Source organism: Rhipicephalus sanguineus, chromosome 3, assembly GCF_013339695.2.
Source record: "Rhipicephalus sanguineus isolate Rsan-2018 chromosome 3, BIME_Rsan_1.4, whole genome shotgun sequence".
NCBI classification, from domain to species: Eukaryota; Metazoa; Arthropoda; class Arachnida; order Ixodida; family Ixodidae; genus Rhipicephalus; species Rhipicephalus sanguineus.
The window spans coordinates 114499177-114526498 of NC_051178.1; the positions used below are offsets into that span (position 1 = coordinate 114499177).

Consider the following 27322-nt stretch of genomic DNA (forward strand, 5'->3'; position numbering starts at 1 on the left):
ACCTCCTGACCGCAGCAGTGGTAAAGTTTTATGTGCTGACGCGACTTCATTTTTTCGTGAAGGGTATCAACCAATCTCGAGAGGCGAAACGAAAAAAAAAAGCTGCATGCGAAAATCATTCGATGTTCATAAGGGTGCCACCGTGATCAGTGGTCATGAACTGATAACTCTTCGGAATGGCGACTAATTTGATCAGTGTTTCTGCTCACTGCAGTGTGCGCGCACGTAAATAAAGAGTTTCTTTCTACAGTCCGGCAGTGGTGCCAAGTGGTGTTTCCTTTTGACTGTATGCAAAATCCCGGCCACAGCGGCAGTATTACGTTAAAGGACCCAAGGAGGTAAAAATAATTCACAAGTCTTCCACTACGGCGTGCCTTGCAGTCTAATGGTAGTTTTGTGACCTAAGCCACATAATTACGATTGCATGAGGCAACTATCAACAAGAACGGTGCCGCGCGTAACGAAGAAAGTCGAAGCTGTCGCAGGGTGCAGGCTACGACTCGTTATAGTGATATTTTAACAAAAACCTTCAGGGTTCATAGATGCTCCTTCGATACATCGAGCTTCCTAATTTTTTATTCGTTCATCGACCGAGCTTTAAAGAAACTGCAGGGAGTTTTGTTTCCCCAGTTATGACTGCTTCGCTGTCGTATGCTATAGTCCCTGTTTTTCATTCGGACCGTGTGTTTCAGCTTTATTGCGTTTCGTTTTGTTTTGAATGCATGTACGACCACACCCATTCAGAATGCTTGTCGCTGACGTGTCAGCAATTAAACACATAAGGTTATTAAGCGCGACGTATCAAAGCACGGAAGTGCATCAGGAGCAATGCCTGGCAATGCGCGATGTGACAGCCCATGCTCAGGTGGTGCCATCTCGCGGCTGTCGATACCAACTGCGGCAGCCATGGCTCCTCCCTGAACACACTACCCATATTCTAGTACACTATACCGTTGGTGTGCTGCATCGTTGAACGCCGTTTTATCGAGGAACAATTCAGTACGGCTCCTTTAGCTTGATCGTTGCTGGTGCTTTTGTGCTGACTTCTCGTGTGAACGCACTCTCCGCCGATGGCAACGCCGGCGAAGCGGCCCAAGTACGAGGCCAAGGACTTCACCACCAAAGTAGAAATTTTGCGTGCCCTGAAAAATGGGCTCTCCCGGCAAGAAGTAGCTCCTGTGCCATGACGTCGGCAAACAATACGACGTGAGTCTCCTGAGCGCTGTTAGCATTCTTCGCGCATGTGTGGCAGAGCACGCCTGCGCACGCCATTGCCAACTGTTTCAGGCACAGTGGCTTTGTTGCACTCGACTCCAGTGATGCCGCAGTGGCCGAAGTGTCGTTGAACGATGGTGCCGATGACGGGCAGGATTTAGGAAGTGTTATGCCTGATGCAGTGTCACTCGACGATTATATCGGCATTGATGGCGTTGCCACTGCCGGCTCTCTGACTGATGAGGAAATCGTCAAGGAAGTGATGCATGGCGACGAATCCGAGAACGAAGAGCCTGAAGAGGAGCAGCCACACTATGAGCAACACAGGCCCCCTCGTACTGTGAAGGAAGCCGCGGAGGCCCTCGTCGTCCTTAAAGAATTTTGTTTTGGCACTGCAGACAGCATGCGAGCTGCTGAGCACCTTGAAGGGCTCAGAAAAATTGTGTCCGCGCGAATTTCTGCTCGAAAACAGAGACGCATCCGCGATTACCTTGTAAAGTAAAGGTATGTTGAAAAAACTCTTGCATTTATTGTGTTTATTTCGATAATTCGGACATTCGGTTAATTCGGACATTTTTTCCGGTCCCTAGAAATCCAAATTAACAAGCTTTTACTGTATTTTATTTCTCCGCTGGTGTGCATTCGCTATGCCGATATTCCATAGACCCCTTTGCGTATACCGGAATGCTGCGCACGCTAAAATTATCTGATATAGCTAATTGAGACACACCAGCGAGTATGGCCCAAGCGTGCGTCCCCGGGTACCTCCTCGTTGCTGCTTGGAACGGCGTCCACTTTTGAATCGCTGTTTTGCAAAGGGTCGAAGCGAAAATGATTCGTGACGTCGCGTATCGCGGTGATTCTAAGTTACAGAATGCCGTCTTCGACACTAGTCGATACTTTTGACGGCGACGACGGCGATGCTGATGACAAGGCATGACTGAACGTGCGTGTCTAGCAGACGAAATTTTAGCTGAGCAGCTGATCCTCACGTCACTCCTTTCTGTGGACAAGTGGTAAACTGGGGCGCGGTCTGCAATTGACCGCGAGGGAGCGCTGCCAGGGCTATGAAATGGCGGGCTTGCCGGCCGTTTTGAATCGTGCTAAATACCGGTGATCTAAATCAATAAAACAGATAGTTATTCGTCCCTCAGTTGCATTTTGGGTCGCGAATCGCTACTAGGTGGTCGATAACTACTCCTGGATGCAGAAATCTTGACATGCGTAAATTTGACGTCAGTGCTCCTTTAAGCGAATTTTTTTTGCATTGAGTCTATGGGGAACCGAACAACCGGTCCTGTGTTGTTCGGCATAAGCGAGAATTCGTCTTAACCGAGTTCGTCTTAACGGGAGTTCACCGTAGTTGTTCCATTTAAGCAGCAGTTCCATTTAATTAAGGGATTTCCGTTTACTGAGCGTTTACTGTAATTGGCACAGGGGAGGATGAAAGACAGCAAGCGCAAAGTGCAACTTGATGAATGCAGGGCACAGAAGCTTGCGCCTGCGATGACTTCCGCCATGAGCTAACGACTGACGCAGCAGTGGATGACTGACAGCGAGCGCAGTGCACGTACAGTTCTAGCACACTCTTGTATGGGAGCTCGTACAGCTGTGACTTCTGGTAAGGCGATGTGTTTCCAAACCTTTCCACTATGGCAAGTCCAGACTAATTAATGCAGTTTCACCCACTCAATCCTTCCAAGGCACAATCCGCAGAACTTAAAACATTGGTGTATAGTTTGGATGCAACCGTGCTTCGTATGCCACTGCTGCTTAATAAACTGCTCGAGCAGAGGCTCAGTGCCATCGACACCTGAATCCTGCTGCGCTCTAATTTCGTATTAAGGAGTATAGTAACTGTTAGTGATCTTTTACACAACCTTTCACTCTGCATGCTGTCTTTAGAATGATTGACATGTAAAACTACTTTGCTATGCCCTTCCAGTTCGTAATGTTTGAGTTCGACTTTATAATGACAGTACCTTTATGCAAGATGGAACTTCACTCCAACAATGTTCTGCTGCACAAGCAGTTCTGATATGATATATTTTACGAAAGGTCTTCACCTGTGACAAATGACACGCAGGCATCACGAGTGAAGGCACTGTGCAAGAGCTGTGCTCTGCCAGTGTCGGCATCTGTGGTCACCCGAAAGCAGTACAGGATGCGGCCCTTGGCCACACACACCAGGTAGCTGCCCCCTTCGCTGCGCTGCACATTGACAAGAACCAAATAGCATTTTCACATTTACATAAATTGCTTTTGCTAAACAGGGGTATGCAAATAGTGAAATTTCATTTCAAATTGAATTCAACTCGAATAGTGGCCAAGAATATTGAATATCAAATCAAATATAGAATACCAAAGCATGCGCGCACATGGAAGTGTCAACACTCGATGGAAGAGCTCCTATTTCAATTAGCAGTGGCACACCTGACAATGAACAGCGATGACTTGTTTGGAGGGTAGTACTAGCAGTTGTTGGAAGAGCTTCTCTTTTTGGCTCTTTGGCATGTTGCTTTTTACATAGCCACATGTTACATAATGTGGTGCTCAATCGTTGTGCTTCATCATCATGTGTGCCTCCAAGTTCACAAAATCACAGCATATCCACGTGGTGAATGATGATGAGTGGGGCGAAGCGAACTCGCGCTGCAGCACGGCGATGGCATTGGCACGAGCGTGGTCCTTCTTGATGGAAGATATTGTGACTAGATTGTTTGAGAACCACATTCTGTTGCACACACCGCAACTATGGCCGAAACTGTTATCAAGGAAGTCCCGCTGGAAGCGCGCGTCGGCGCCTTCAGGCAGAGCCCGCCTGATGCGTTTTGCAGCCACTTCACGTGCTCGCACAACCTTGGGCTCTGCCTGCCGGTACGCGCGCTTTCTCGCCGCTTCACGGTCCTTCACATTTTGAAGATCTGATTCGTGCCGCAGCCGTGCAGCTTCGGCCTCGCGGGCTCGAACGGCGGGGTCTTAGCGCCGTAGCTGTGCAGCTTGTCGAGCAGCTTCGGCCTCGCGGGCTCGAACGGCGGGGTCTTCTCGACGCAGCCCTGCACCTTGTTGAGCAGCTTCGGCCTCGCAGGCTCGAATGGCGGGGTCTTCTCGCCGCAGCCGTGCAGCTTGTCGAGCAGCTTCAACTTCGCGGGCTTGAACAGCGGAATCTGCTTCGCGGCATCGACGTGCAGCTTCGGCCTCGCGGGCTCTCACCTCAGGATTCTGTCTGCGAGCGCGCGCTGCTGCCGCCTTCCGTGCCCTCCGTTCCGCAGCCTTGTCTTCCATCTGGCGACTCCGAGCTAAAGAGAAAGCGTGCCAAGAGGGAGCCTCATGGCGCGTTACTTCTGAAATGTTGTCTTCGGGTGTCGTTGAAAACACGAGACGTAGTAAAGAAGAAAGAACGCCACACAGGCGAACACGCACGAGAGTGTCACTCGTCACCGTCGTCTTCTTCTTCTTCTACTGCATACCAGAACGCGCGCAGTAAAAAAGAAAGAATGCCACACAGGCGAACACGCATGGGAGTCTCACTCGTCAACGTCGTCGTCTTCTTCTACTGCATACCAGAATGCGTGCTTCTCACGAGCTAGAGGTGGCTACTACAACGCTACAATCAAACGGAGGATGGACAGACCCACCGCATAAGGAGCTTCGCCCCTAAAAATTTTTGGTACCCGTTCACAGCAGCATTCAAGATGCAAGAACACTAAGGTACAGTTTTTGACCCTTATATGAGGTATCTCTTATCAGCAGGGTACTTCTGATTAGGCCCTTTTTTTATGTAGGCACATTGGTGTCTCTTATTTCCAATAGTCTGTTAGATAAGTGCCTCTTATAAAGGGGTTCAACTGAATCATTTTTTTTTTCTGTTTGTTTGAAGACATGTAAAATAGAAGCCCGTTTTGAATACCAGTATAGTAGGGTGTGACTTATAAGCGGTAAAATACATTACATGTTAAGATTTGCCATACACAGACCACGTAAGCCCACATTACATGCTTTTAAAACTTTAAAAAATTTAATTGGGATGCAGGTAATATGCACACTTATACTTAAAGGTGTGGCTTCGCTGTTCAGATATCCACTGAGCAGTTTTATTCATGGCAAAGCTGCCAGATAGCCCCGTGAAATCACATTTTCAGGCTGGTTACATGTGGTAAGACACCACTATTTGTTCGTTTTGAGTGATTCATGTGCTGCTGAAATGTGCACCTGAATACAAGAAGACGTGCTTCACTGCAGCACAATGTTCATTGGTGGACAGTGTGTCATGTGCTCCTCGCAGCATCAGTGGCTGAAGATGTGACCATTTGCCCATTTTTTCTGGGAAACAGCAAAAAGTAATAAAGGTCAGTATGACGGAGTTGGCAGTGTGTACGGACCTGAGATTGACATTTGCTTCAGAAACTTGTGCACTGAAGCTGCTGCTGAAGTGCTTGCCTGCTACACCTGCTTCAAGAGCAATTTGAAAACTACAAAGGTCATGGTTTCCAGCCAGCATACATAGAATTCTGTCAGACCAGTCTTTATTACTTTTTTTCTAGAGCTGTGCAAATAGCAAAATTTTGGGTGCGAAGCGAATTCGAATATTGAAGTGTGAGTGCGAATCGAATCGAATATTTTTCGAATATTTTTCAAATATTTCTAGAATATTTTTCGAATACTTCGAAGTGAAATTGCAGAAAAAAAAGTTAGAGAGGATCCCTAAGCATATTCTTATGAGACAGCAACATGAAAGTGTTCCTTTTCGCTAGGTTGATGAAGCGCTGGTGGGGTGGTGTTTCATAGTTGTCTTATCAAGAATGAGGCAATGTAGAGGCCGAATTGTATTTATGTACATGATTTAGTGCAATCAAAGTGTTGCCGACAACACTTTACACGTGATAGGCAAAGATGCCATTTCCTCAGCCTCTTCTCCTCTTTCAACTTCTGTGGAAGCCCAACTGATGTGGCGGACAAGGGTGTGCTCCCTTCAAGTCCAGAGTTCTAAATCTGCCTCGTAGACGTTGATATATAAGAACATCTGAAATTTTGGATGCTAAAGAGCTTCGGCTTCCGATTTTTTGGACTTCCTGCCCAAATTTCAGGTCCAAAACAGCATTAATTGAGCCCCCACCTCTGCCACATCTTTCATCTCGACGTTGGAACCAACGTTTTCTTGAGTTAATACATTTGCGATCATAGCGGAGCTTAAAAGACAGCTTTGCCGCAATACCGGGGTGTGATGAGGTGAAGCATATTGAAAATCTAGGGACCACTTCCAACCTGACGTTGGCTGTCTCTTGGCTAAGTTCGACCGTAACGGAGCTCGAAAGGCAGCTTTGCCGCAATACCGAGGTGTGATGAAGCGAAGCATATTGAAAATCTAGGGACCACTTCCAATCGGACGTTGACCGTGTCTTGGCTAAGTTCGACCGTAACGGAGCTTGAAAAGCAGCTTTGCCGCAATACCGGGATGTAATGAGGTGAAGCATATTGAAAATCTAGAGACCACTTCCAATCGAACGTTGCCTTTGTCTTGGCTGAGTTCGACCGTAAGGAAGCTTGAAGGGCAGCTTCACCGCAATACGAGAGTGTAATGAGGTGAAGCATATTAAAAATTTGAAGAGGTCACTTTCAATCGGTCGTTGACTGTGTTTGTTTTTGGGAAGTTCAAATAGTTCGAATAGTAAAATTCCAGTGCAAATCGAATCGAATAGCAAACACTATTAGAAAAATATTCGAAATTTCGAATATTCGCACACCCCTATTTTTTTCCTTTTTCTTAGAAAGAATGGGCGAATGGTTCCATACTGATGCTGTGAGGAGCACGTGACACACTGGTCGCACGACTGCTGTGTTGCAGTGAAGCGCATCTTCTCCACAGGTGCACACTTCAGCTGTCTGCAATGCGCATGACTGCACTTTTCTTCCTTTTTTTTCCCCCCTGGTAGTAACAACCTATCAATCGTCGACATCGTCAAGTGGCATTGCCTTGTGGCTCCATAAGGCCGTCACTTCCCTGGGTTTGCAGCGTAATCGGGATTGAGTATTACTGAAAAACATGACCCTTGGAGCCCCAAACTACCACGTATGGTAAACTAGCATCTCTGATTACTATCTATCAGTAATCCAAAGTTCGCTGGATCCCAATTTTTTCATATTTTCTGCTAATTCGAAAACCTTGCTAATTTGAAGATTCTTTGCGGTCCAAGTTACTTCAGATTAACGAGGTTTACTGTAACTGCGGGATACCTTTTATGGCAATGAAGAGAATAGAGGAGCAGAGATTATGCACTGTCTTACTACCATGTACGACAGTTTCGCATTTGTAAAACATAAAGAAGCAGATAAATAAGCCAAGTTAAAGAACACTCAGTGGTGTAATTTCTCCTTACTTGTTTTTGTAAACATGGTGTTAATCTTTTGTTTTGACCAGCTTAATAAACTAATTATATACTAGGCCGTGGAACGTTTTCAAGAGTGCATATCGTCTCCATAGCTTTCCCTTCTTTGCTATGGAAAGTTACCCACAAATACAGCATAGCACCGTTTGTAACAATCGCTATTTCAAACGGCACTTGTATTACACTTCTTGATTCAAATCTAAATTACAACCATTTTGCGTATTCTATTGACACAGCTGAGGCATAGAAGTGTGATTTCATGTGGTCAGTCAAATTTCTTGCGTATATGTGCATAGCAAACTAAGGCAAAACAGCAAAGCAGAATGGATGTACAACCCAACATTACTAGCACTATAAACCGTATTTTTTTATTAGAAAGAACATGGTCGCAGAAATCAATGTAAGGTATCTATGACACAAATGTTTTCTGTGCTGCAACAGCCACTTTGATAAGTCTTACAGCAATCTGTAAATGTATGTACGGCGATCTGCTATTAAAGGGGCCCTGCGACACCTTTCTTAGTTATATTGGAATAGTCTCATTATTGACGTATGACTCTTCACGAGTCATATGCCGCAAAAATTTTTCGAATCCGTCAAGTCTAAGTGGTGTTACCAAATTATAGAGATCACGTTCCGCAGCTTTCTCCCTCAACTCAACGCCGCGAGCGCGCGGAAAGCTGCGCACGGGTCGTGAAGGGAGGGAGGGCGGAGGAGTGAGGAAGCGCCGAAGAGTTACGTCAGTGCCGGCGGCATTTTTTTTCTTCATTTTTTTCTCTCTAGCGTCTCGGCGCAACCACGTGGTCTGTGGCGCCACTTCCGGTCGGCTTGCGTGGTCGTCGTCGAGCGGAGCCCATCGCACCATGTATCTTGGAAACTTGAAAACTGCGAGTTGGTTTGGTAATGTTGGGTTTGCACCTCGAACTGCCGTAGTGTTTTCATCGCTCTGCCAACCATGGACACATACCTGCGTGCGCATTTGGAACGAATGACAGCTGAGATGGGTTTCGACCCACACTCCGATACACCGCCTCGTCGCACTGCTCGCGCTTGAATCGTATTCAACACTGCAAAGCTGCGTGCACCCTTCTCCCAGTGGCGGTACTTCGATGCTGTTTGCTCTTCGAATGCGGGCGCACAGCGAGTGCGGGCTGACAACAAAGAACTAAAGACTAGAAGAAAGGATCGTGGTTCATCAGGCCGGCGCTGACCCATCCCCCGGCTGTATGCAGCTACTGTGAAAATGCGAGTCTGCTTGGTTGCTGTGTCGCGGTTTCTCGAAAACGTGAGTCTACGTGGAGGATACACCGAGGTACGGCTCGATGACATACTGAACAGACAGCGAACGGGACTCTCGCCATACAGCGAACACAGGTATCCTAAACCAGCCGGCGCCAGCATTGTTATCGGAGAAATGCTGCACCGCTACCACGGTCGGCCATGAGAACGTGCCGACGATGCAGTTTCCAGCTGACAAGGCAACACTCGAACGGCTGCCACTCTCAACGGCAACCGGCGATGGTCAAAAGCACAGAAATATTCACGATTTCAGCACTGCGCATGGTGAAGAAAACGCAACCACGCAACTACGAGCAGACAAGCTGTCAGTGAGACCGGAAGTGCTAATATTAATGTCTGTTCGGTGTTTTAACGGCATAACACAACATAAACATACATATTATCTACTTATTGAACTCAAAATTAACAATGAAGGTAATAATGAGGGTGTTATCGTGATTATAACATCAGCCAATGGTGGAACTGCCGACAATCGCGTCATATATTGCGGACTAATACATCATTTGTCGAGAGAAGAGGGAGCGATTTTCAGCTGACTTTGAGAATTTATTGTAAATCCCAGAGCGCTCGCTTCGCTATAATATTTGGCTTGCGTGTTCTCGGGAGCCTCGACTACCGATTGGCAGCCCTTTTTGACCCTGCTCAAAAAGTGTTGCAGGGCCCCTTTAAGCAAAAGCCTGGTCTGTTTCGTTTCGTTGTGCCACTGCTCACCCCTGTGGTCTCACTACTCAGTGACATAGTATAAAAGCAAAGGCAAATTTGAGTTGCTGACATGTTTTGACTTCCATGGTAGAATGAGAAATGTACTACATTAGCCATAAAGAAAAAGAGAGAGAAGAGACATACTGTGCAAACTGCGTGCTGAGCTGGTCTCCCATCACTCTCCTGCAGGACAAGCGGTTCACCCAGGCGCACTTTTTCGTCGCCGCTGCAGAGTGCCACTGTTCGCAGGGTCACACTGCCATCATCAGAGCCTGCCACCAAGATACCTGAAAGATGCCTCAGAACATCAGCCAGTAGAAAACATCACAACCACCGCTAGACATAGGAAAAATTACTATTGACAAAGACACAGAAAGCTAGATGCAAACTGTTCCACGATTCAGAGACTTCACTAGTGCTAAAAGATGCAGACCGGGACACAGGATACGACAAGAGCATCATGTCCGGAATCATCTCATTTTCGTACTGCGTCCTTCAGTAATGTACAGTAGAACCTCATTGATATTTTTCATAAAGAACAATGGAAGAAAAGAACAGATGATTCTGGGGAGACGGAGCATCTAATAACTGTTATGGCAGAATTAGCAGAAGGCTTCCCTCAAACAAAACTCTCTCGCATGAATGGAAAGTAAGAAACTACTGAAAGCACACTGATGCCACAGCGAAAGCTATGCTGTGCCAGTGTTATGTTGATGCAGTATTATGACGTATACTACTAACAACAAGAATGGAAACATAACAAACATGAAACCAACACTCATAACCTTATTGCAACTAGTATATGAAACTAGCTCTCAAGAGCTGTGAATGGTATAAAAGAAAATTAAATTTCGGGGTTTTGCGTGCCAAAACATTATGATCATTAGACACACCATACTGAGGGACTCCATTTTTGACCACTTGGAGTTCTCTAACATGCCCCTCAATCTAAGTATGCGGGTGCTTTTGCATTTTGCTCTTATCGAAATGCAACTACACTCAAACCTCGATAAAACGAACATGGATACAACAAATTATCGGTTATAATGAAGTAAATGAAGAAGTCTTGTCATAACTATAGCGTTACAAATAAACGTTTATAACGAATTTTCGGATATAACGAAGTTGTTTTCGTGGCAGATGTGACTTTATTATGATGAGGTTTGAGTGTACACTATGGCTGGGGATCGAGCCTACATGCCTGAGCTTAGCAGTGCAACATCTGAGCCACTAAACCACCACAGCGACTAAAGGAACATATCAGTGATGTTCAACAGCAAATGTAATGTCTCAATCCTACAATAACTTTGACAAAGCTGCATTCCTTTTCTAGTTAGAGTAAGTGAAACATGCAACCAAGTCTACGTTGTGGGATTTTCAGTGATCCAGCTGTGACAGAAAGCAATTCAGATTACATAATTATGAACACCTTCGGTTCTTTAGCAGCCACCTAAATTAGGCAAGCAAACCATTACTACATTATGACCCTACGAAAATGCAACAGCCGTGGCCAGAAATTGAACCCCTATGTGCAGCAGCAAGATGTTAAGTCCACTGAGCCACCACAGCAATGTCACGTGGAAGTAAAGCTCATCTACGTATCGCCAAAAACACATTTGTAGCATTATGGGCGATAAGATAACAAAGCAAGCAAGTTTTAAGGTTCATAAATTTAAGGAAAGTTTACATATTGAGCCACATGTTTCAAACTCGGAATTTTCCTGATGGAAATGCTACTTCAGATACTACCCACAGCAAAACTGATACTAGATGGAACCTACCAGAGGTCTTAGACGTTTCATGCCAACAAAGCCGACCAGCCCGCATGATGTTAGCTTCCGCTTCCTTTAAGAGCTCCACTTCAAAACTGAAAAACAATCAGTCAAGGCTCATTGACATGTGTAACATATCAGCTTTGCATGAATCGCCCATAACTTTAGCAGGCTGAGGGCAAGGAAGGACAGAAAACTGCAGTATGCATATTTAAATGGGCCTTGCAGCACCTAAGTTATCATAGAATTACATTAATTTAAGACCCTGCTGCCTCACAAAAAAGTTATGAATATGTCAAGTATAAACAGAGCTATCACACAAAACTAATGCTCCACATCCACAAGCATCCACAAGCCTATGGATGCTACACAGAAAAGGAGTGATAAGCCACCTAACAGTTACATTGTCAGGCCTTGAGCATTTTCCCTTCCTTCTTTCACCAATTTGGCCGATACTTCTGGTTTAGACGTGTGTAGCAGTGACAGTTCGCTAGAATGAAATCACAGATAAGCATGCTACGTTGAAATATAAATGGTGGGCTATGTACATGAGCTTATAAACAGTGAAATGCTTTTTTATACAGAGAATTTCATTATACTGAAGTTCGTTGTATCAATGTTTAACTGTAACTTACAGCCAACCAAGCGATAAGGACTCCGAAGAGGCTCACCTCTGGCCGTCAGTAAGAACTGGTACCTTCCATACTAGAAGTTGCCCACCACGCGTGACCTCCATGAGGAGAGCGAACGACTTTGCGTCATCATCCTCAATGAGGTGAGACCACACAATTTCTGAAACGGTGACAAGCAGACAAACACATGGTAGTTGGGGACAGTTGATGCAAGTTAGTAACAAGGCAACGGAGCAACAAAAACAAAGGAAAGATTATGCAGGTTACATGGACGCACCACAGCACAAACTCACAGCATAAGCTCTACTCACGAGAAGGAACACGAATAAGTGAACAGATGCTTTTAACAACACAATTTGCAATCTGCTTTAGGAAACATGCAGCATCTACAGGTGGCAAAGCAATGCACTGTGCCAGTGTCACAAGCGGCCACTTCGGTTTCCTCCCACATGCTACTCTCCGTCTGCTACGTCCGAGTTTTATGGATGGCGACAGGTGTAATAAAACGGGTAGGCTTTCAGAAAGTAAACAGTGCAGGATATTTTAGGACCTCAAACGGGCATAAATTATACTGAACAATCTCATTTTCAACGTGACAAAAGAAAGCACGGACGTACAACAGTGTTTTGGTAAGGTGATTAAGGCACAGACAAGCACAAGAGTTGAGAGTTTAACGCTTAACTTGTTCATGTAAGTGAATTTTTCAGAGCAGCACTCAACAATGGGACAAGAGAGAACACATCAGCGCAGCGTTGCCGCTGCGCCCATGTGTTGTGTTTCTTGTCATATAATATTTTTTAGCCCTCCTCTGAAAGTTAGACAAGCTAGCTTTAAGGATGTGTACATGCATAAGCACCTTGATAGAAATCACAGATGCACAAATTATGCAATGCAGCTGAGCCATGTAGGTATTGCAAAATGAATAAGCTCTAATTTCATTCTTACTGGCTGCCACTGCTGTAATTTTCAAGTAGTACTGCCACTCCACCTCACTTGTGGCTGTGCACTCACGTCTGCACTTCATAGTTGGGACTCTCGAATGTGTTGTTTTGTGTTACTGGTGTCTGAAAATATGATTTCTGTTCGCTTCTTATCATTAAAAGTAGGGGTGTGCGAATATTCGAAATTTCGAATATTTTTCGAATAGTGTTTGCTATTCGATTCGATTCGCACTGGAATTTTACTATTCGAACTATTCGAACTTCCCAAAGACAAATGCAGTCAACGTCCGGTTGAAAGTGACCCCTTCAGAGTTTCAATATGCTTCGCCTCATTACACTCTCGTATTGCGGCAAAGCTGCCTTTCAAGCTCCGTTAAGGTCGAACTTAGCCAAGAGACAAAGTCCGATTGGAAGTGGTCCCTAAATTTTTTAATATGCTTCACCTCATCACAACCCGGTATTGCGGTAAAGCTGCCTTTCAAGCTCCGTTACGGTCGAACTTTGCCAAGACCCATCGTCCGATTGGAAGTGGTACCTAGATTTTCAATATGGTTCACCTCATCACATCCCGGTATTGCGGCAAAGCTGCCTTTCAAGCTCCGTTACGGTCGAACTTGGGCAAGAGACAGTCAACATTTGATTGGAAGTGGTCCCTAAATTTTCAGTATGCTTCACCTCCTCACACCCCCGTATTGCGGCAAAGCTGCCTTTCAAGCTCCGTTACGGTCGAACTTAGCCAAGAGACAGTCAACGTCCGTTTGAAAGTGGTCCCTTGATTTTCAATATGCTTCACCTCATCACATCCCCGTATTGCGGCAAAGCTGCCTTTCAAACTCCGCTACGGTCGCAAATGTATTAACTCAAGAAAACGCTGGTTCCAATATGGAGATGACAGATGTGGCAGAGGTGGGGGCTCAATTAATGCTGTTTTGGACCTGAAATTTGGGCAGGAAGTCGGAAAAATCGGACGCCGAAGCTTTTTAGCATCCAAAATTTCAGATGTTCTTATATATAGACGTCTACGAGGCAGATTTGGAACTCCGGACTTGAAGAAAGCACACCCTTGTCCGCCACATCAGTTGGGCTTCCACAGAAGTTGAAAGAGGAGGAGAGGCTGAGGAAATGGCATCTCTGCCTATCACGTGTAAAGTGTTGTCGGCAACACTTTGGTTGCACCAAATACAATTCGGCCTCTACATTGCCTCATTCTTGATAAGAAAGACAACTATAAAATATGGCTTCACCAGCACTTCATCAACCTAGCGAAAAGGAACACTTTCATGTTGCTATCTCACAAGAACATACTTAGGGATTCTCTGCAACTTTTTCTGTAATTTCACTTCGAATTATTCGAAAAATGTTTGAGAAATATTCTAAAATTATTCGATTCAATTCGCACTCAATCTTTATTATTCGAATTCGCTTCGCACCCAAAATTTTGTTATTCGCACAGCTCTAATTAAAAGCAATATATCGTAAGACACTAGCCCCCACTGTCCTGCGGGCATGAGCTTGCTTTGTTTACAGACAGACTGTCACAAATTACAGACAGTAACAAATTTGTGAGAAGTATAGAATCTTGCTCACACGCTAACAATTTATTACTGTAAATTTCTCACTCGCTTCGTTCTTAGGATGGGTGTGTGCCACGGAGACTGCCTGCCTTGCTTCCACTACGGCCATCTGTGGAGCCGTATCCTCAAAATGATCCACTTCATTTTCCATTATTATGACTGTCTGTCATTGTTCCCAAAGTGGCTCAAAGGCCACTGAACAGCCACCTTTGCTGAGATAGCATTCTTAATGCAACCCATGAAAAAGAAATGGCGAAAATAAGATGGTGCACTTCAAGAAGTGGCCTTAGTTTCATCAAATTTATTTAAAAGATAGGAATGAGTTGCGTGAAATTTGTTACATTGATGAAAACCAATCACACTAGTTTATCCACGCATTAGAAATCTACAACAGAAAAGGTTACACAAGCTTCACAAAATATTTGTTTTTTCTTCCCTCCCCAAATAAGTAGCCTGGAACATTTTAAAGCTGCAATAAACAAGTGTGACCCAAGGAGGGCGCATTTCTCAAAGATATGCAACTCAGAAGTATTAACAGGGTTTGCTCACCGAGGGCGGCCACAGAGTAGCTCCTCTCCTTCAGGAGGTCAAAGACGCATTTCGAGTAGGTTGAAGGCTTCTCATTCTTCTTTCGCTTGCGAGGTGAAGTCCACGACTCTTGGGCTCGGTCGTAATGCAGCTGAGAGGGCTCCACCAAGCATTCCCAGCGTGCTTCGATGCGCTCTTGCCAGATCTGGATTCGATGGTCCCGGGTCAGGGTTGCCAGAATGCACCTAGGAGATGATCAGCCAGTGTGGCAGAGTCAATGCACTGCTAGAGACCTGAGAACTTAGCCATAGGCAGATGATAAGCACGAGCGTTCGACAGCGTAGGATGCACAGCTGATTCTATCTGAAACGCTTCTGTTGAAGAGAAAGCCCACCAATTATGATCCGTGTAACGAGGCAGTAGATATCTTGAACAGCAAAGTTGCCCGTGTGAACCGAAAAAAAAAAGGCTTATAAGTAAGGCTGGGCATTGGTTAATCATTGGTTAATTGTGCCTTTGAACTGATTAATCTATTTTGCAGACTTTCATATGCATGCCTCAAAAACACCTACTAACTAGTGGTTCATGTATTGATAGAATGGAACGCAACAGAGAAATCTTTAAATGGGACATTGAACAATTCCAATTACTCCAGCACGTGATGTGATGTTGCTATGCATCTGGTCATTCGGTAAGATTTGGACGCCGTTAGGATGCTGAATAAAGGTTGATTGACTGATCGCTTAGCCCTAGTGCTGGCATCTAGCAAATACTCATGTAAGCAGCCAACTGAATGTTAAAATGGCGGGGAACAAGTTTCACCAAGTCTACAGAATGCTACTGCTTTTAGCTATCAACCCCTCATCACATTTATGATGAGTGAGAGGCAGGTGCCTATCCTATCTATCTTCAATTATGCCCAGCTTGCATAAGCTGAATCTGCCCGATACTTGCACATTTATAACCTAATCATGCCACCCTCCACATTGCAAACACGGCACACATTATGTAAATGCAACACGTTGCCTTAGTATGAGCCAGAAACTTGCATCAACAACAACAGAGCTGAATAGTAGGAACTATTAATTTATTAATGCTCAGTGCAAGCAGCTAGATAAGTGCCAACTGCATTTCAGTCACAACTTAACATAAAATAACAAAAAAAAGTATCTTTCCTCTCTGTTGGCAAAGGGCAGGGCCAGTACTACCTCATTTTCAGCATGCATGTAACTCACGCACACAGGCTTATATGTAAGAGTATCTACATGGGCCCCAAGTGTTTTAACACTATTGGAGCCAAGTGTGCAACTCTGATTACTGTAAATGTGAACGCACGTGCAGCTACAATAACAAGCATCTGACAAGAATCCTAGAAGAATGAACATAGCAGAACAAGCTCAGGAAATTAGCATGCCACTTTGACTGCACATTCAAGCATGGCACAAGAGCGCAACGTAAACTTCATGTCTGAAAGCTGCTTACCGGTTCTTGCCACCGAGATGCATTGGAGACCACAGGGCCCTATGGTATGTTTTGTGTAGGACGGCATTGGCGCTGTCAGGTGAAAGCGTGATGTCCAGCATCAGTTCATGCCGATCATCTGCAAGCATGCACGCAGCAAGCTTTAGACGTGGACAGGCATATTATAAAGAAGTGCTGCATGAGTGCTAACATACAGCTGCCATCAGACAATGGCCGAACAATAAGGGCACATCCACAGTGGCTTGACTTTAATAAACATGCACTGTAAAGAGCAAAGATGGGAGAAAGACACACCGAGCTAGCTCACTCAAGGAACTTTAACCTGAAATCCCCAGCACACTCCACAGAAAATGCAAAAAGTTACATAGAGCACCCTCAGTTTAACTGTGATGGTGACTGTGAGCGACGCAGAAAAACAACAGAGCTGCTTCAATTTCAGTCGAAGTGTATAATCCATATGAAGTGCCTTTAACACCCCCCCCCTCCCAAAATACTAATTCTCACTTTTTTTGCAATATGTCAACATGGCTTTATGATCTGCTCAAAGAGTGCGGACCAACCAGCACAGCAACAAGTGCTTCTCGCCTAAACTAGAGGCTGGTCAAAAAAAGTGTCACATCACCACAATTATCAAGATAAATTCTGGAGATCAACTTCGTGAGAAATCATTAAAATTGGCAACGAGGCTGCAAGATATTTCATTGGCCATTTCAACAGTTACTGCAAACTTGCCCCATTAGCCACTTTCATGCGAAACCACATGGAGCGCTGTTATGCATTTCACAGGCATGTACCAGTGTCCAGGTCCCCGAGATCGCTGTCATAAGGAGTTGTGGCGATATCGAATGGTTTGTCTGGATTCGGTATCGTTGCCTTGTTGAGCTGCAGAGGGTAGCCACTCTCACTAGGAGAACAAGGTGAACCCTGTAAAGGACAGAAATTAAGAAACAGCAATTGTATTAAGTAGAAAACGGAACAAGTCGCAAAACTACAAGCATGTCTCAGACATGGCTGCGACTCTCCCATGCACTTAAAAAAATACAGGTGACCTTAATCTTCCATTTAAGTGGCTTCGATGTTTCCATGTGTTCCCCACTTTAATGCTTTTTCTAACTGACCGAATATGTTCTTAAGTCACAGCGACAGCCCAATTGACTACAGCAGCCGCACAATACGTGAGCACAGCTTACCATTAACCTGTCGGAGCTCCACAATGTTCAGGACGTCCTCCTATGCTATAAAATTTGCAAATTTATTCAGAACATTGTAACTGTCACATGAAGGCCGCATACTTTGACATCTGAAGTATTACCGAACTATGTAACCTGGATCCATCGTGGTAAAAGCAGCGCAAGAAAGATGGGAACACAAGACAGAGAAATACACAGGTCAGTTCTTAGTTAAAAAGCTCTGGAGCCCTTCCCCTATTGGGGAAATGGGTGCAAGCAAAGCTTCGTATGAGCGTGCCTGACCAGCGCCTCCTAGAATTTTCAAGGCCTCTTCACTCCCTTCGTTTCCCTGTCTGACGTCACCCCCATCCCGACGAACTAGTGGGCAAGGTGAGGACCGGTTGGGGAATGCACAGTCAGTCACTCCTGAACTTGTTTGGGCCTGCCACAGCGAGGTGCTACGCTGCACAAGAATTTGGAAATAGTGCTGGTGGACGTGCTTTGGAGATTTGTGCAAGTCTTGACCCTATCTGTGTTATTTGGAGTGCAAGCAATGAAGTTTCGTGACGTGAAATTACCAGGAAGTCCGCAGGATGGGCCGCTGCTGCGTGCCGAACTGTCGTGGAAATTATGACGGTGGACCGAAGGTCCGCTTGTTCTCCTTCCCTAAAGACCACCGCAGGGTAAAATGGAAACGCGCTATTCGTCGGGAAGACGTCGACATCGATACTCAGCGTGATCCGAAGGTAAGAATTTAAGATTTGTACCAATAAATCTTCACATAAAGCCAGGCCCGTAGCCAGGAATTTTTTTTCGGGGGGGAAGGGGGGGGGGGCACTTGCTGAAAGCCTTGAAAAATTGAGAAGAACGCCTATTTTTCATTATTTATTTTCGGTAAAACACCATGTATCATGAAAATATCGAGAGGGGGGGGGGGGCGCCTCCCCCCCCGCCCTGGCTACGGGCCTGCAGAAAGCCAATTCTGTGTTGCAGACCTGTGTTAGTGCAATGGATTACTGAGCAGCGTCACTATAGACCTCAATCCTTGCTAATTATAACGTTCTATAAAGTAATTCAGGCAGAAAAACATATCTGAAATGTTGCTAAAATATTTTAAAACATTCTTTTTGCTTTTGCATATCGCAGGTCTGCGAACTTCATTTCAAAGCAGAGTATTTGAGGACTACCACTACTTACACGGATAGCAACGGAAGGACTATAGAAGTTCCGATGAGCCTTACACGACTAACCGAAGATGCAGTGCCGACGATGTTTCCTAACAGCCCCGCTTACCTATCCGACTGTGCTCCGGTTCGCGAGGAGCCTGACTCAAAACGGAAGCGCCGTGAGGCAGACCAGCTACAAAAGGTCATTCAGATGTCGCTTTCTTCGCACGAAGAGGATGAACGCAAAAATAGGGTGGCATCTTTCGAGCAGCTCGTGTCACAACTCTCAGAACTTAAGTTGTCCGACTATTGGATAGTGAGCAGCACGGAAGCTGCTATTATGTTTTTACATATTCAGAGCAACACACTACCTCCAGAGGTTGAACGTTCTGTGGTCGTTTCCGACACGTTGCACATTTCTGCCTACTGGAAAAAGATGAAGCTGTGCATTGCTGATGTTGCCATTCCAGAAAAACTGGAGGACATTCGGAGCTTGCAGGCTATTCTTGAAAGTGTGGAGCATTTCAATGCTCCAGACGTCATTGAAAAAGAAGAAAAGTTGAAAGCCTGCTTCCACATTATTTTTTCTCTTCTTGATAACCTGTCTAATGGTGACCTCCTGCCAGAAGAGAAATTAGAAGCACTCGAGTTTCTGAAGGAACAGTTGCGCCTTCTACTTAAAGAGCAAGGAGCTGTGAGATATTCTTCAGATCTTCTTATACTAGCAAGCATTTTTCACACGATCTCTCCTCACGCATACAAATTTGTTCGCAACACTGGGAAATTAATGTTACCTCATCCTTCCACAATATTAAGGCTGTGCAGCAAGTACAATGTAAGTCCTGCAAACGAACAAAGCGATGAAGGCTTTTTGCAGTACATTACAAAAAAGGTGAGCCTTCTAAAGCCGCATGAAAGAGTCGTAACGCTCATGTTAGATGAAATTCACATCCAGTAATATTTTGAGTATAAGGGCGGCTCATTGACAGGGACGGCATCAAATTCCTCTGAAGCAGCAAAAACAGCACACGTGTTCATGACAAATTCGTTGCTTTCTGCGCACAAAGATGTGGTACACATCCTCCCTGTTTTCAGCATTGAAGCCAGCCATTTGCACGACATCTTGAAAAAAGTAATTTTGGGTCTTGAAAAAGCAGGACTTACAGTAATTGCCGTTATCACTGATAACAACGCTGTGAACCGAAAAGTCATGTCGTTTTTTTCAAAAAACAAAACAATAGACATTGTGTACCCACATCCAGCAGACAATTCAAGGCCGCTATTTTTTGTTGTCGATACCGTGCATTTATTAAAGTGCATCCGTAACAACTGGTTGAACCAGAAAAATGAAGGCTGTTCAATTTTTTATCCGGAATTTTCAAGTACGACATCGCAGGTGCAAGTGAAAAAAGCAACATTTGAGACACTTCGTGAACTGTACGCCTCCGAGCAGCACAATCTCTCGAAGCTTGGATACGGACTTACCTACAAGGCTTTGAACCCCTCCAACCTCGAAAGACAAAACGTGAAACTAGCACTGAAAGTGATGAGTCCATTCATTGCAGAAGCACTCAAAACTTATGGTGCAAAGCTTGGTTTGAGTTCTGCCCGAGAAACTGCCGAATTTATTGAATCAATACACAAGTGGTGGTGCATTGTGAACACTAAAACACCATCAAAAGGCAAGCGCCTAAGAAATCCTCTTCAAGCACCCGTAAGAAGTATGGAGGACATGCAGCTGCAGTTTCTTAATACATTTGTGGACTGGCTTGACACTTGGGAAAACTTGAAGGTTGGCACTGGCCGTGCAGGACTGTTAACCACGGAGACGCACTCGGCACTACGTCTCACGTCGTACTCCTTGATTGAAGTCAGCCGGTACTGCCTGGAGGAGCTACGTTTTGAATATGTCTTGCTTGGAAAGTTTCAGACAGACAGCCTCGAGGAGAGATTTGGTCGTTACCGTCGGCTATGTGGATCCAACTACCATATTTCCGTCCAACAAATATTTGAATCAGAAGCCAAACTGAGGCTCCAAAACTCGCTGGTATTTCCAGACATGAAAGAACTGTCCCAGCCGAGCAGCATTGTGTTTGATGCAGCCAAGGTGATAGAAGAATATGGCATCAAGGTGACCGAAGAGGACGTGAAATCAAAAGAGGAAAGCTTGCCTGCAATAGTGTATATTGCAGGTTACTGCGCCCACGCCGCTCTCAGAAAAATTCCCTGTGAAGATTGTGCGGCCAACATCACGAGACGAGATAGGGATATGCCAATGGGAGATGATATGCTAATCGAAGGCCTCACAAGAGGGGCCCTCAAGTTTCCCCAACCAGTAGTAATCAGTGCTGTTCTTCACACGCAACTCGTGCTAGAAAAGCTAACCTCAAAAGAGAACATCGCCCGCTTTCATGCAGCACGGCACCAAAGGCAGCTTCTTCTCAGTGTGGTGAAGCACCTCTTAATTGACAATGAAGATTTGGACATTTGTTGCAAAGGACACCATCCAGACACAGTGCTTCATAACATATTGTGGGCAGCCACCAACACCTTACTGAAAAACTACGTCCAAATGAAAACCGACAAGTTAACGGCGGCAAAGAAGGGTGCAGCACTGAAGAGAAAACTGAAGACGCTTAATTAAGGTACCTTTAACAGCTTGAAAATTCGCCTCAGAATAAATAAATGATGTAGTCTGCATGAAATATATTTGATCGTAGTTTTTTCTATTTAATCAAGTAAATCGAAAGAAGCCATACCGTAGTCTGACACGCTTCTAACACTACGGCTTTCGGGCAAAATAATCAAAGCTTCCTTTAGCATGTCTTAGTTTGACATACCTTGCCCTCGAGTTTACATCTGCATGCTTGAGTGAAAAGTACATATATGTGATTACCACTGCGACTTGTGTGAGGCAACCCCACACACGTCTAGCGCATGGAAGTGAGTAGAGCCTGGGCGGCTAGCAGACAAACTTTTTCGCGAGGCGCGGCCCACTCGGGCAAGGCGCGTGACGTCACGGAGGGAGTGCGCAGGCCTTAACCTGTTCTAGGTGGCTTTGGCCTGACCAACTGCTTTTCTTTCCTTCTTTCTTCCTCTTGCATTGCGCAATGCTCCCTCCTAACGTAAGCGTTCAGTTATATTATAGGTAGTGGCCATCCCCAGAATGCTGCTTTTGGGCTGAATTGGCAGAGCGTCTTTCATGTTCTTTCCAGCGTTCGTCAGCCTCTACAACAGACCCACAAAAGGTGCATCACGCGACCATGTAAACGCGTGTTAGGAATTCAAGTTTCTTGAAGCCGGAATTTTCATGAAACGCGCAATTCCCGATATCGACCTTACGCTTTGTCCGGCAGATCGTTTTTAGTCTGCCGACACGAAATATTTCAATGAAGCGCCCACAGCAAGTGTACTGCTTCCCCATTGTTTTTTGCATCGTCGGTAGAACGCATTCGTGTGCTTCCGTTCGGTTTACATTTGGCAAGAATGGGCGCGTGGCCTAGTGGTCAAGGCGCTCGCTTTCGGACGGGGGAGACCCGAGTTCAAACCCCAGTGCCGGAAAGAAAGCGTATTTCGTTTATGTCTTTTGTGCATGCCAGTTGTGGTTGAGGAGGGGTTTTGGGTGAGCGCGTCGCATTTTTTTTTTTTTCCGTCTCGCGGCAACGCCGTTGCTCGTGGGCTCTTTGCAACACCAGCTGGTCAGTTCATACAAGCTTCGCTTGAATAATAATATCTGGGGTTTTACGGGCCAATGCCACAATATGATTACGAGGCACGCCGCATTTGAGGGCTCCGGATATTTCGACCATCTGGTGTTGTTTAACGTGCACTGACATCGCACTGAACACGGGCCTCTAGCATTTCGCTTCCATCTAAATGCGACCGTCGCGGCCGGGATCGAACCAGCGACCTTCGGGTGAGCGCCGAGCACTGTAACCACTGTACCACCACGGCGGACATCAGTTCTGCGCCTCTCCCGCTATTTCTCGTGCACCCATCTTCTATCACTATTTTGATATGAAGATCAACCAACTACTCAGTTTTGTACGTTATGGCTGAATCTATCGAATCAGACAAGAAAAAATGGCTTGGATGTGTTGCGTACCGTGCATGTGTGCGGCTCAACGCTCACGTACGAATGAAATGTAGGTGGTGCTAACACCCGAGAGAAACGTGCACCTCGCTTCTGAAGATGGTACACTCATTTCCAACGCTTAAACTCACCAGAACTCGAACAGCTTCGTTGGTGATCGCGCAGATCTTGTTGTGAGGCGACCAACTGACAGCCGAGTAGCAGTTCGCGGCGCCCGTAAAATTGGCCACATACGCGGGCTCGTAAATATTCATTGTGACTGTCCTAGCTACGGCACTGATCAGCTAATTAAGTCATCAGGATATCTAATGCACGACACTATAGTTACACAACACCATCAGAGCAAACGTTGATCAGAGCTACGGCATGGCAGAGCTTGCCCCGATGTGCAGAATGCAAACTTCCCCGCAATTTTTTTGATGTTGATAAAGAAGACGCTACACAACTGCATTTGTAGTTTCGTACACATTCTCGTGGTACAACCACTTTGCTACGTTGTTAAATATTCAAAATTTAATTTATTTACATCAACTTTGTACCTATAAATTGCGTTTACTTCAGTTTTGATGATACGCAATGTTGCGGGTTTTGAGAGAGACTCATTGTCGTACCAGCCAAAAAAAACATGGCCGCTGCCTTGTGCCCTCCGTCGCTGGGGAAGATGCTCCACAAAATGAACTGTCCCACGTAGACTGTGTTCCCTTTTCATGTGTCATTCTGTGTGTTTATGTGTGTGACAGTCATCCAGCATGGAGGAAGAACGGCTGAAAAAGCTGCGGGCCGGCCAAGAGATGGTAAGCTGTTCGTCGCATCCTGCAAAAACCGACGCGTTCTAAAATAACCCCGCCGCGCATATGTGGCTGTGTTGCAAGAGCTTTCCGCGTTATTTTTTTCTATCGCGCGGGGAAAAAAACATATATATGTTTGCTTATTGCCGCTGAAAGGAACACGGTGGTACATTTAACGCAAGACCCGCCGAAACCCTCGCAGATTCCCGAAGAGTCGATGTCCTTGTAGCGGTTCACGTCGCATGTATTCGCGATCGTCAACGGAACCGCATGTTGTGGCGACCAGATTGTGAGGATAGCTATTTTGGGTTGCCGCGTTAGCCCCTGCGCGAGAGTTCGTGCGTTTTGTATTTAGGCGTGGAAAGCGATGACAGGGAGTAAACAACCGTTTCTTCCAAAAAGAGCGGGCACCATTCTCACGCTCGACTGCCACATCCGCATCTACGAAGTGTAGTGAAGCGACTCGAAGCTCACGTAGCGCTTCGGGAGCAGAGTCTCGCCCACTGTACGCTTCTTTTTTTTTTCTCTCTCCTCGGAGACCGCTGAATAGAGTCCCCTTGTGAGTGCCGGCCTCATCAACGTGACTTCCTCCCCCGCTATCTCTAACTCTCATGGTTCGTTTATCTGACCGCGCTCTTCGTTTCCCGGCTTCTCTTCGTTTTTTCGTGCCGACAGACCGGGTCGAGACACTCCGTTGCGTGAGCGTCGGGTCGTTCCGAGCTCCCCCGGCCGCGTCTTTCGCGGCGTAATTACCGCGCGCATCTTTTCTCTTCGGCGCATCTGTCTTGTTTCACTTCGTCGAGACAAGCCGATTTTGTTTTCTTCTTCTTTTCCGATGTCGCCTCGCGTCTTGTCGCGTGTAGCGCATACGCGAGCGCACTCTATAACGAATTTGTAGGTAATGTTGGAAGGGATACTTTTGGAAGCATCTTAAGCTTCACGCAACACGTACAGAAGGAAGGAAAACGAACAACACCTTCCTTTTGTCCGTGTTGCTCTGTAACGAAGTTGAAGATGAATCCTATCCAACTTGCCGTCTTGCCTTTGGAAGCACTTCAAACGTTCGTTTCTCCTTCTGCCCGTTTCTTTTTGAGCGAGGAAACAGTTGTGGTGTGGTAGAAGTAAAAGCACTGCGCGGACCCACGTTGTTACCACCGTGGGTACGCACACCTCGTGACCCTTCGCCTTGCGTTATCTTTCATTGAAGCCACGAGGACGGAGTATTACGCGTGTACGGCAAACGTACGCGGCCCTCTTATCGTTGAAGAAGGAAATCGGAATCAGCGTAATAACGGTTCTCAAACCAGCGCGTAGCGCCGATGAGCCGCATCTCCGTCGTGTGTGCGCCCGTTCCAGCTGTTGACGACGGCAGCGTAGCCGTGTTTAATAGAGTGGAAAATACCGCGGCGTCGCTGACAAATGGCGTCCCGTCGAGCCAACTGCCGCTAGTCAGCCGATGCCGTAGGGCTGCTGAGTTCTGACGTGTCGTTGTCCAGTGGGGCACGTCAGTAGCGAGCGCTGAGAAGCCGGCGCGGCCCTTATATGTATATACACATCTATGCCTTTACACCCGTGGCTGTGTCGCCTGCGCCCGCGCTCTTGCTGCCGTGTGTTGTCGCCCATCAAGTTTCGAGCTCCGTGAGGTACGCGTATACGCAAGTGTTGTGGTAGCTGTGGTTTGTAGAATGGCTATAATCGGCCACAGCCAATAAGAACGCAAAGGCGAGTGTTTAAAGAAACGCCAGCCAATGGCATTCGCTCGTTTCTCTGACGTCACGGCAGAGATGAAACTATTCTGATGTCACCGGACTTAAGAAAATATATTGTGGAGCACAGGTGCAGTAAGGTTTATGGACGGAACTCGTAGATGAGGTATAGAAGTGCCGGTTCAGCCATAGAATTTGTGCATGGTTATTGAGCACGCTGAAAATATTTCGCTAGAACATCTTGACGTTTCATTCTGGGTCAGCCATTTTCATTGAATGCTGATTGTCTGAGCCAGTAAGAGAGGTGGCCTTCGCTCCATCGAGACATTGCACATGATTCCACGTTGGGCAGGAGTATCCCTGAAAGCAATAAACTGGAAAGGGCATTGCGTTGGCTGATGAAGATGATGTGATTTGAAGTTCAGTTTTGACGATTTAAAGGTCACTCGACTGCAGGAAGGTGTTGCGAAGAGAAACCCTCAAGTTACATAGAACACAAGGTTTGTAGATTATAACTATCTTAATTTCACTTTGGAGATGAAGCCAGCTACCACAGTCAAGCTTGGGCAGCCAGTTTAATCCATTACCCAAGCACAAGCAGGCAGTAGCCCCTCTTAACCGGTAGACAGCTTGAACAAATGGCATGAAACGTTGGAGCACTGACTGGAAATGAAGACACAAACCACACTGAGTACATCAACATACTCAATTCATGGCTGTTGGATGTGTTTTGTCCTCTATAAATGCTTAAAGGAGTACTGACACGAATTTTAAAAATTTTCGGATTGTTGCTCTAAATAAAAATACTGGTGTCGAAAAACCTAAAACGAGTATTGTGGTGCCTGGGAATGCATCGTATATATTTTAATTACCACTACCTTAAAGGGATACTGAACAAAAATTTGAAAAAGCTACGAAAACACTTGCATTCGACTCGGACGACACGACTGTTCCTATAAACAGCGTTTATTTCGCATAATTTCGAGCAGTTGGCCGTATTTTTAGTGGATTGTGAGAGCGCGGCGGCTGCACACCAGTGCGCTTGTTGACGGCCGTGACGTCGAATGCTCCAGCAAGAGGGGGGCAACCGGCACGCTCTCTCCTGCCCTGCCACTTCCCTTTCTCCACCTCTCCTCTCAAGAACACCTTCCCGACCGTGAGAACACGTTTTGAGAGAGACGCGCGGCAGCGGGTGGCGGCTTGCGATGTCGATTGGTAAGCGATTTTGCAGCGAGCACGGTTGGCGAGTCAGTATCCGCCGAGTTTCGTGTCACTTCCTCCCTAGTTCGCGGCGCGGCCGCTAGACGCGCCAATTTACGAAAAATACATTAAATTCATTATTTTCTGCTAGTCTCTGGCTGAAATGAAGGTTGTTTCAACAAATTTCAGCACCCAATCTTTCAACTGGGCCATTTATCTCGGCGGCGAAAATTTTGTTCAGTATCCCTTTAAAAAGACACTTTCGGTTTCGATATCGAGAAGGCGGCTTCTCAGTGACGTTTCATATCAGTGTGACGTCACGGGGATACAGAAACTCGCGATGTTATAGTGGCAAATCCGTCATCTGCTCGTGGTGCACATAAACAACGATGAGTGAACTGTCGTCCAGTGACCCTGACAGTGATTTCTGCGATTTAGGCTGCATGCAGGACGCAGAACTCGCAAACTCGGGGGAACTGTCATGACTCGTCGGAATGATGTCCATTGCAATGGGGCTGGCTTGCAGATGCTCAGCGACGAAAACTTCAAAATATTTTATACGTGCTCTCCGACACCGGTGTGTGGACAGTGTTGACACTGCATACCAAAGAAACGGAAAATGACCCTTTTGCGATGTCTCAAAATCGTGTCAGTACTCCTTTAAACAAA

General features: G+C 45.9%; 3 protein-coding genes across 3 annotated transcripts in view; 2 read left to right on the forward strand and 1 right to left on the reverse strand.

Moving 5' to 3' along the window:
• LOC119386975 (general transcription factor 3C polypeptide 4) overlaps positions 1–23295 on the reverse strand; it is a 57214-nt gene extending 33919 nt beyond the window's left edge. The window contains exons 1-8 of the mRNA XM_037654267.2: positions 23091–23295; positions 17326–17455; positions 16532–16649; positions 15071–15294; positions 12046–12166; positions 11384–11469; positions 9747–9889; positions 3282–3426 (exon numbers count right to left, since the gene is read on the reverse strand). Coding sequence (XP_037510195.1) covers positions 3282–3426; positions 9747–9889; positions 11384–11469; positions 12046–12166; positions 15071–15294; positions 16532–16649; positions 17326–17455; positions 23091–23213 — 1090 coding nt within the window. The 5' untranslated portion in view covers positions 23214–23295. The remainder of the gene's footprint in view (positions 1–3281; positions 3427–9746; positions 9890–11383; positions 11470–12045; positions 12167–15070; positions 15295–16531; positions 16650–17325; positions 17456–23090) is intronic.
• Positions 18110–20217, forward strand: LOC125757644 (uncharacterized). Its single transcript, XM_049413325.1, has 2 exons — positions 18110–18446; positions 18847–20217. Exons 1-2 carry the CDS (start codon positions 18294–18296, stop codon positions 19822–19824), a joined length of 1131 nt encoding a protein of 376 aa, XP_049269282.1. The 5' UTR covers positions 18110–18293; the 3' UTR covers positions 19825–20217.
• On the forward strand, positions 19578–21575 carry LOC119386976 (uncharacterized). The gene has a single exon (XM_037654268.2). The coding sequence runs from the start codon at positions 19903–19905 to the stop codon at positions 21508–21510; it is 1608 nt and encodes a 535-aa protein (XP_037510196.2). The 5' UTR covers positions 19578–19902; the 3' UTR covers positions 21511–21575.
• Positions 23296–27322: the final 4027 nt, after the last annotated feature.